General features: G+C 41.1%; 3 protein-coding genes across 5 annotated transcripts in view; 1 reads left to right on the forward strand and 2 right to left on the reverse strand.

Moving 5' to 3' along the window:
• Positions 1–48: 48 nt before the first annotated feature.
• On the reverse strand, positions 49–7,524 carry LOC113206406 (tubulin-specific chaperone D). Its single transcript, XM_026422486.2, has 14 exons — positions 7,126–7,524; positions 6,472–6,677; positions 6,246–6,384; positions 4,033–4,231; positions 3,713–3,938; positions 3,474–3,622; positions 3,027–3,396; positions 2,500–2,951; positions 2,202–2,417; positions 1,932–2,108; positions 1,529–1,814; positions 1,221–1,419; positions 813–1,121; positions 49–733 (listed from the first exon to the last, which is right to left on the reverse strand). Exons 1-14 carry the CDS (start codon positions 7,495–7,497, stop codon positions 437–439), a joined length of 3,597 nt encoding a protein of 1,198 aa, XP_026278271.1. The 5' UTR covers positions 7,498–7,524; the 3' UTR covers positions 49–436.
• LOC113206407 (seminal metalloprotease 1-like) lies at positions 4,372–6,191 on the forward strand. 2 transcript variants are annotated; one of them, XM_026422488.2, is made up of 7 exons: positions 4,372–4,771; positions 4,843–4,902; positions 4,998–5,153; positions 5,257–5,366; positions 5,437–5,644; positions 5,723–5,856; positions 5,936–6,191. In XM_026422488.2, exons 1-7 carry the CDS (start codon positions 4,696–4,698, stop codon positions 6,128–6,130), a joined length of 939 nt encoding a protein of 312 aa, XP_026278273.1. In that variant the 5' UTR covers positions 4,372–4,695; the 3' UTR covers positions 6,131–6,191. The 2 variants fall into 2 exon arrangements, with proteins under 2 accessions (XP_026278273.1, XP_026278274.1); XM_026422489.2 differs by having other exon boundaries at positions 4,867–4,902.
• A 579-nt stretch (positions 7,525–8,103) lies between the features above and the next one.
• Positions 8,104–9,482, reverse strand: part of LOC113206414 (uncharacterized) — a 22,065-nt gene continuing 20,686 nt past the window's right edge. For both annotated transcript variants that reach the window (XM_052267377.1, XM_052267378.1), the window contains exons 5-6: positions 9,164–9,270; positions 8,104–8,869 (exon numbers count right to left, since the gene is read on the reverse strand). In XM_052267377.1, the coding sequence (XP_052123337.1) occupies positions 8,724–8,869; positions 9,164–9,270 (253 nt within the window). In that variant the 3' untranslated portion in view covers positions 8,104–8,723. The remainder of the gene's footprint in view (positions 8,870–9,163; positions 9,271–9,482) is intronic.

Consider the following 9,482-nt stretch of genomic DNA (forward strand, 5'->3'; position numbering starts at 1 on the left):
CACAAGAAGACATCTTACGTTGTAGAGGTGTACACAAAAGACATGACATTCCAACAATAATTTTTATAAATCAAATTAGATCAATAGACAAATGTGCTGCTAACTGCTTCAGAAAAGTATTGACAATAATTACATCACAGATTGCATAGTTCGATTAAAAGCTCCAGTGTTATCAAAAGATATTAGATTGAGATGATATAAACAATTGTTAACTAACAGGAAAATGCTGACATGATTCACGCATTAAAAAATAACATTTCACTTAAAAATGATTCGAGTATGAAGGTAAAAATATCCTCAAGGCACAATGCAGTAAAGAAATTGTTCACATAATCAGTCATGGGTCTCACTTTTTAAAACAGTAAAACAAGTTAACCAGATATTAGCTATAATTAGACCAGCAATAGAGGGTGCTTTGCAGAATGTTACAGTAAACTTATGAAATAACAGATGTGTTACTTTTCTTCTGAACAACTTTTGGGGGAGGTATACCCATGTGATCACAAATTTCATTTCTAATGGGGCGGACAATTTCAATGGCTTGATCCCATTCAGTGTCTGAAATAAGGGTCATGGCTTGTTCCATGCCCGTGGGATCTAAGCCAGCATCATCACCATACAGCATGAGGGCTTCATAAAGTCGCCCAGCTGTAGAAGTACGGATTGTAGGGAACCGGTGACACAAGAATATTAAAAGCTGAGTTAGTGAACGGCGAGAGACTTCTCCAGGAACCTGAGAAACCACAGATAACCTCAGTCACAGGAATAAATGCGTAAAATAAAACACTAGTGAAGACTGCTTTACAACTTACCTGAACTAATTGGCAGAGAACATCTACCCCGCGGTTGAGTTTGTGAACATCTTTAGATCGGGTAACTACTCCTTTGACGACTCTCAAAATCTCTGATGAGAATGAAACTTCTGGGTCCACTAAGACAGAATGCACACAACCACTCCCAAGAAGGCGATCAAGGAAAGTGAGGAGAGAATCTGATAATCTCTCTGAATTTATCCATTCAATTAGAACTTGAAGGATAATTCCACACAGGCGCCGCATTTCCTCTGGTGTTTGTTGTAAATGTTTAAGATGCGTAAATAAAGCTGAACTTGAGTGCTTAACCTGCAGAAAAGAGATGACATTAAAATGACAAAGGTAAACCAAAAATAAGTTCTCTCGCCTAATATTTTGTAATGAAAGAAGTAAACACTAGACGCATACCAAACTTTCAGTCAAGCCACCAACACTTGCAACAAGCCCAAGCATGAGACTTGCAGAATATGATTCTAGCCTCAATAATTCGATGAACAGAGGGAATGTATCTGCAGCTGAGTTCCAATTCAATTCCTCCTGACAAAGATTTTGAGTGAAAATCTGCAGGATTTCTGTGTGGTGAGGAATATGAGGCACCACAGGGTCACTGAAAAGAATAGAAAGTATTATTAATCTAAAACCTAACAATAGAAAAACAATCTTTAAAAAAAAGGATTCTCAAGGTAGAGATGGTGCAGTATCATGCCAGTATTCACCTGTGGATAAGGCTACTAAAAACGCGCCCAGCATGAGAGCGAGTCCGGTCAATTCTTTCCACAGCTTGTTGTGATACATCAGCCATCATTTTCTGGATCACACAAGCATCAAGAAGAGTTGGATCCTGCTTGACAACTAATGTTGTTAAAACCTGGAGAGCTGTCATGGCTGCTTCTCTGACCCAAGCTCCGACATCACCCCTACTATCCATGGTGTACTCAGAGAGGCATCTCAGGAAACAGGAGTACATTGCATCCACTAGACTTTTGTTCACTTTTCCTGGATCTAAAGAAATAACAAAATTAGAATTGAATTACTTGGATTATAAATTAAAATTATTTAAAATAATAATAAAACTTTAAATTAAAAAACAACAGAAAAATGAGAGACAATTTCACTCACCAGACTGTTTGTTGCCATGTGCAATGCCAATAGTATTGGTGATGGTGTGAAGAGCTTTCACTGCATCACGTCGACTTTCAGCCCATTTCAAAGTGCTTTCAGTTATTTCTGTGCATCCAATTAGTGCTTCAATCACTGAAGAAACACGACCTTTCAGCATAAAGCCAGGTAAAGATCCTGCCGACAAAAGAGATAAAAATCAATACTACTTCTTCAATATTTATATTTATCAATCTCCACTAATTATAAAAGTTACCAAACTACTCTCACCGATTGCTAGGCAAAAGCCCATGCGTGTAGCTTTATTCACAGCCTTTAGCTTGCCAGTGTAACAACTAATGACTCCTTGCTGTCTTCGCAAACACTTTTCAGCATCACCATGCTGATAGTATTCGGAGAGAAAAGCTGGAAGGGCATAGACTGCTCTTGTCCTGACTGTAGCTACTTCATTAGACAAGCAATCATCCAGAAGAAACTGCCACTCATCTGAAAAATACCAAAGAAATAATTGATATAGATTCTAAATCTGAAGATCTTCTCTACAAACAGACTTTGAACAAATTCTTACCAATTATTGACATGTCATGGAATGGCATTTGAGCAAGGGACGACTTTTCAACCAGAACACAGCATGCTTGCTTCATCAACTCTCCTCCCATACCTCGAAATTGACCCCTTTCTTTGAACTTTGGAACAAGAGAGCAGACTTCCTGAACAAATTTCTCACCAATGATTTCTTGAATAGTTTGGTTTCTTTCTTTGCCAACAACAGCAAGGGCATGTAAAAGCTCAGCAATAGCAAGAACAGCACCATGACGAGCATTTAAATCAATTGATGTGGTTCTACTAAGAAGTTGTGGAAGGACACATGTAGCAATATACTCTGGCGATTTTGGTGTAATATTGTGCAAAGCCTTTCCAGCTAGCTCTCGTATGGCAACATCCCAGTGATCTACTTTGTATTTAACAAGATGATCGATGAGGGGAAGAGTATACTCCTCAAATTGTGCAATAAATGTGCTGTGGGAGTAGAATAAATTAATATTGAAGTCAAAATATACTGTTAACACATAAAATATTACTTGCTTTCCTTACCTTATGTTGAGGTATGCATTTGAACGCACTCCTACAGCAAAGTAGTCAGCTGTGGTTAAGATCTCAATGCCATGAGGAAATGATCCTTGACGTCCAACGTTTTCTTGAAAAGCTGCAGAAGCTGCTCGGCGACAGTTTATTTCTCTATCAAAGACAGTCACCACAACCAGAGCCCCTGCAATGTCCTTTACATAGGGTCTTAAAACTTCTGTATCATAAGCTCGAGCAAATGACCAACAAACATAGCATGCTGCATCACGTATGTGTGCCCCAACAGAGACGTAACCTCTAGCTTCATCATAATACAAAGCCTTGAGAACTACAGGCACAACTTCTCCCAAGCGCTGAGGTAACAACAGACCACGTTTGCCTACAATTCAAAAAGAATACATAAGGATCCACAAAAAACTTATACTGGAAGGAAACAAGAAACATATAAGATCTCACCAAGTTCAGCAAGAGCTAAACAGCCTCCATGCCAAGCTGAGTCAGAGTTTTGCTCACTGAATAACTCTAGGACAGAACCAACTACTTCATCAGCCAACTCCTTGGGTAACCTTCCAGTGACTCGACCAATGCCTTTAGCAGCCGACCACCTAGAGACACACAGATATTAATCCTAATTACAAGGCAATCAGCATCAAGGGATACTAAACTAAGTTTCCAAGGGGGTGAGAAGATAGTACCTCACAATCGTATTGCTATCCTGTAGGCCCTGAATAAGTTCTTCAATAACCTCCTCAATTTCTTCTGGAATGTCAAAGTCTTCTCCAACTTCTTCAGGATTACTTTGTGTAGGTTGTTGAGCACCAATTTGACGGGTGGCATCACCAGCATTTAAGTTGATAGTTAATGATCTACAACCACGATTGTATCGCCAAGCAGCCACTCTTGTTTTCAAAAATGTTAAACCTTAAAAAAAAAAAAAAAAAAAAAAAAAGAGAGAGATGATTAAAAAAAAATTAGAAATAGAGGAATTAGTAGAAATATTAAATAATGAACTTACCTATCCGTTGCACAACTTTCATCCCTAGTTGTCTTATTAGTGGGATATCCTTTTTTCTGCAATTACTGTTTACCAACCATTGCAAGAGTTCTGTTGCATGAGGAATTAAGTCCTCACGGCTGCCATGCTTAAGAATAGCAGCCAGAGCAGCCAGGGCCCCACACTGAGCACTCATATCACTTTTAGGAGACCCCACTACCTGCAATTAATAGGAAAAAAAATGTTTTCACTGCATTTCCAAAATCTTAACTGTGCCAACTATGAAATATGGGAGGGTACAAAGAGCATTCATGCCTTTACATGTTGTTCCTCATTTAAGAGAAAGTGAAGACCTCCTTTTACACCCTCCAGCAGATAAAGGACACTCAAAACAAGGGCCAGGGTGCTGTTAATGATAAGACCCTAGCATTGGTATTCAGAGGAGCACACTTATCTCCCATTCCCCTTCTCTCCTCACCCCTCCCCTCCTTCCAGAACCCCCTCCTTCCCCCACTGTGGAAGCACATTTGGACAGAGGACCCAGGTCAGTACTCAAACAGCACCAGGCCTTAGCACTTGATTCCAGGTAAAGGAGAGGCCACAACTGCATCCTGTTACTAAACTGTGACGGTCAGGCAACTAGATAGAGTCAACCAGCGTTAGTTTTAGACTCATTAGCAAACAATGAGAACAGTCTTAGCAGCTTTGGCCTTAGCAGCAATGTTTATTGCTTGCAAAGCCAAACCAGCGCCGGCATTTGGTAAGTTGGTGGCCGCTAAACACCACTATTTCACATGGGCAAATAATAATAATTTCAACATTTACAAACAGACTTTCTAACGGACTTTCTCACAGATTGGATCGACAATAGTGATTTTTTTGTCACATCAGGTACTTTAATACATCTTAAAACCAATCTGTGAAACTAAATGTAACAATAGTTCTCAATATTTGATGATTAGTTTTTCAACAATTCTTTGTCTCAGATGAATCCTACGAATTAGGGAATGCATGGGAAAAGAGTGGTGAGTTTGAGGGAGATATTATCATGAGCCCAGATAACATCCGAAATGGTCTAGTAAATGAAGTCTTTTATTGGCCAAACAAGACATTAGTTTATAAAGTGGACTCAGATTCACTTGGTACGTCAGCTTACTGCAAAGGGAAAATACTGTGCTATATTTTAATCTATAAGAATGTCCAACTCAAAAAAGGAACCTTTTTTTGTTTTTTCAAACATTTCAGATGAAAGGCAAATTGGCATGATAGATCGGGCAGTGGCAGAATTCCATAAAAAGACATGCATTCGGATGCGGGAGAAAAATTATCACGACAAAGATTATGTGTTCATAACAGTAAGCAAAAATTCACATGCCTTACAAAAGTTGATTCATTAAGATTAATTATCTAATTGCAAATTTCTAGGGGAAAGGAGCCCACGGCTGTTCATCCCATGTGGGGCGGCAAGGAGGAAGACAACCTTTGTATTTGAAGCCCAATGAACTAGGAAAAGGCTGTTTCAAGAGAGGAACAATTATTCATGAACTGCTCCATGCTTTGGGATTTTACCATCAGCAAAGTGCACCAGAACGCGACCAGTATGTGAAGATAATTTGGGATAATATTCAACCAGGTCAGGGCATGGAGAAAAAAATCATAGAAATAGATGTTTGTATCTATTTTAACTAAGCAAATATTTTACTCCTTCTAGGAAGAGAACATAATTTTAGGAAATATGACACAGAATCTGTGTCTAATTTCAATGTGACCTATGACTATCAGAGTATTATGCACTACAGTGCATATGCCTTTTCCCAAAATGAGAAGAAAACGATAGTTCCACTGGTAAAATCAAGATACAGATACTTTAATTTTCCAGTTAAAAAGGTAAGACATTCTCACATTGTAACCTTCAAATTTTCAGGAGAATGGTGCAACAATTGGTCAGAGAAAGACACTCAGTAAAAAGGACGTAGCAAAACTTCACTACATGTACAATTGCAAAACAACATACACAGAGAAGCCTGATTTAGGAAGTGCCCATGGTCCTGACACTGATACTGATGATACTGATGATAGTGATGATATTGGTGATATTGAAACAATAATTGAGGACTAAAGGTTGTCTTGCATACTATACCCTACTGTATCATTGATTCTTTGAATAAACCTATAGAAATCCTATGGTAAAATAAAACTAAGTTAGAACCAATGTTTCTGAAAACGCTACTTACCTCACATGCAAATGCAATAAATGGTCCAAGGTGTTCGTCTTTCACATCAGATCGCGTAAAAAAATGAGAGGCTAAGAACGCTGCAGGGAACCGTGAACTATCACCCACAAGTACATAGAGCTTGCAAACATCTACAAGTCTGAAAAGAATTGAAAAAACAACAACTCATAAAATTGTAGAGCTTTTAGGGTTTCAGAACAAAAGAACTCTGATTACTCTTACGTACCTTTGAATAACTGTCTTTCTTTTCTCACCATCATCTGCAGTAGACGGACCTGGAGTTGATTGGAAACTATCCAGTCTTGTCATGTGGAAGGGAATCTTCACAATAATTGATAACCACAACAAAAGGGCATATCTTGTCTCCCACGTGTCTGTGCTTTTTGGGTTTTGTCTTTCGAGCATGGTCAATACAGGTTCCAAATCAGAAACCTGAAACCAATAAGTTTTGCAGTTATCAATTTAGGTTTACAGAACATATTCCAATAAATTTCTTCTCCTACATGGCAAGGCAAATAAGTTGAAACATTTAATTAACAGAAATATATGCAGAGTAGTAAAGGACAGAATAAGTATGTTTAAAAATATGTTAAGAGTTTCCATATCATAGAGAGTAAAATTTAAACTTGTGCTGCAGAACAAAGTCAAAAGAGCTAACAGTTGGTTCAGAACGGCATGTAAACAAATAGAGGATAACCCAGAGATATAATGTACTGCAAAAGTATGACAGCAATGGAGTCAACAAATCAAAATGAAATTAGATCAACACACGGTTTGGGGATTACGACCACAGAATGCCATTACAGCGCGATGACAATGAAGTAAAAACATGACAAGGAGAAACATAACCCCAATATTTTGACAACAACTGTCAACTCACCTCATGTGGCAGGTGGCGGACCACCACCTTGTAGCCCCTGACCTTGACAATCACGTGTAAATACTTGAAAGCTTCATGTTTCAATTCTATAGGCTCGTCCTTGTTTCTGATAATCAGGATTATCCTCTCAAGAATGGTGTCCAAATGCGGGTCGAGGAGATGGGGTTGTTCCTGATAGAGGGTTAGGACGCAACGAAACTTCTCGTATGCACACTCGATCGCCTTCCTCGTGGTGTAAATGGTCTTGAGTTGGTCTATCATGCCTAAAACTTCATCAAGTTCGGAAAATAGCTCCAGGGCACAGCCCAGACCCACAAATTCGGTGTTTTCATCCTCTCTGCCAGGCTCCTCCATGTCTGCTTGGACAACCATCTTGATATCAACAAAGAGCTACGCCAGTCTGGCCAACACCAACAATGCGTGAGGACTTCGAGCCCGGCGAGCAGACCGATTTCATCCGACCTCAATTATTCTTTGTCCAGTGGATTTATTTGGATTAATAATGAAGAACACTCTTCATTCCTTTGCATTGTATCTCAGACGGTTGGGTGGCGTGCGCAAGCCTTTCGAAATCGTTTGTTTTCAGATGAGTACGTTACACCCCTGTATTCCCACAAAAACTCTTAGGACGAAGGTTTAAAACTCTTCGCTCTACCGGCTAGCCATCTCACGCTCACGGCTCCTATTTCTAGCTGCGGCTACCTGAGTAAAGATCGGTCGAAGTGTGGAACTACCATATCGCGGTAGAACCGATCGATCGGGGTATCCGGGAAATCTGCAGAGAAATAGGTAGATCCGCGCCTGCAAGGTAGGCAGCATAACTTACCGGTACCCTTGAAAATCCCTTTTTATTCGGACCATTGCGCCGGGTTTTTGAGGGGCATGCTGCCTGCACAGTCGTCACACTTATCCGATCTTTCACTTATTTCTGTTTGTGTACGGAATTTTCCTAGGGATCGACGAGGATACTACAAACCGTCCTTTAACGCATTTTATTTATTTTCTCCTTTTGTACTTGTTTGTGTTAGTGGTAGTTTATCCTTATGGTGGGATAACACAACATTAAAATGATTTAATAAAATAAAACCTGAGGGTATTAACAATATTTCCTCTCATGTTCTTCCAATAGATTCAACTGGTACAATGTTTTCTTCGTGAAAAAACAACTCAATGCAGTAATGAGGGGCTTAAAAATAATCAATATTGACAGCAAATTTAACAAAGTAATCTATCGGTAACATCGGTAACACAAATTGCACTAGAATAAAAGGTAACTAGAGTCATTAGAGCAACGCGTCGGCAGCCCGGCTTCTCTCCTTGACAAGTCCGTTTCATTTCACGTGGTTGGGACACTTGACTTCACTCCCAGTCACGAGTGGCACAGTCATTCCGTACAGCGGACACATACGATCCGATCAAACTTCCGACGGGCTTCACCGGAAATGGTTGACTGGACCGTTTCGCTCATCAGCGCGTCATCAAGATTGTACGGAAAAGCGGCGAACATTTAAAAACAAACGCTCCGATCCATTATTAAACACAACAACTAGACAACAACAATAACAATTAGGTGACGCCACTGTGGCGCGTCGTCACTATCACAGCATGAAGAGGTTCTGCAGCAGGCGCCAGGGCGACGAGGTGCACACGGCCTTCCGCCGCGGGCACGGGTAGTTCCGCAGGCACTCGGCCAGCCGCCGGTCGCACTCGCACAGCCGCTGCGAGCAGGCGGACCCGTTCACCGCTGCAAACGAGAAAGCGTTGCTTAAATTGTAATTGAAAGCTCGCTGAAACACACAGAGAGAGAGAGTTTCCCGAGGCGCCTGCGACTCGCTGGGTAGGCCAACCCGCCCAGCAGCTGTGTGGAGCCGGCGGCCCATCCTGCGGGGGCTCCGACAGGGAACGTTCGGCGCACAACCCGCACAACGCTCAAGGGATAACGTCCCTACGCGCCGCCGTCACCTCGGCAGACTGTTGGCGGGCGCAGTTAAAGAAACACATGCATAAAAGCGTTCTGTTCCGGCTTCGGCACACTTACCGCAGAGCGGTCGTCCTCTGTAGCACTTCCACAAGTACGGCACAAAGTACTCGAGGAACATGGGACAGCTGGCTGTGTCGTAGCACCAGTCGTGCATCTTGCAGCACCTACAGTCAGAGCGGAAAAGCGATCGTTAGTTTAGACAAGCAATAACAATCTCAACCAAATTGTACCAGTATTTTGTTGTTGTTTCTTTTTTCTATCTCTCTGCTGGTCATCACAACCATCGCGTCCCCAGCCCCCTCCCCTTCCCCTCTCATTTCCTGGCGACTTTGTGATAACGCCGAGGAGAGCGTCCTGCCCACTAACCCTTTCCGCC

This window comes from Frankliniella occidentalis, unplaced genomic scaffold (genome assembly GCF_000697945.3).
Source record: "Frankliniella occidentalis isolate FOCC.00 unplaced genomic scaffold, Focc_3.1 Scaffold50, whole genome shotgun sequence".
Taxonomy (NCBI): Eukaryota; Metazoa; Arthropoda; class Insecta; order Thysanoptera; family Thripidae; genus Frankliniella; species Frankliniella occidentalis.

What these genes read in the sequence shown, in the direction of transcription:
- LOC113206406 (XM_026422486.2), bottom strand. Translation starts at nt 7,497, where the DNA reads ATGGTTGTCCAAGCAGACATGGAGGAGCCTGGCAGAGAGGATGAAAAC. An exon ending in CCATGACATGTCAATAATTG is followed by an intron (nt 2,418 to 2,499) that starts GTAAGAATTTGT and finishes GGTATTTTTCAG; the next exon opens with ATGAGTGGCAGTTTCTTCTG. An exon ending in TTTAGTAGCCTTATCCACAG is followed by an intron (nt 1,420 to 1,528) that starts GTGAATACTGGC and finishes TATTCTTTTCAG; the next exon opens with TGACCCTGTGGTGCCTCATA.
- LOC113206407 (XM_026422488.2), top strand. Translation starts at nt 4,696, where the DNA reads ATGAGAACAGTCTTAGCAGCTTTGGCCTTAGCAGCAATGTTTATTGCT. An exon ending in AAGATTATGTGTTCATAACA is followed by an intron (nt 5,367 to 5,436) that starts GTAAGCAAAAAT and finishes GCAAATTTCTAG; the next exon opens with GGGAAAGGAGCCCACGGCTG. An exon ending in AGAAAACGATAGTTCCACTG is followed by an intron (nt 5,857 to 5,935) that starts GTAAAATCAAGA and finishes TCAAATTTTCAG; the next exon opens with GAGAATGGTGCAACAATTGG.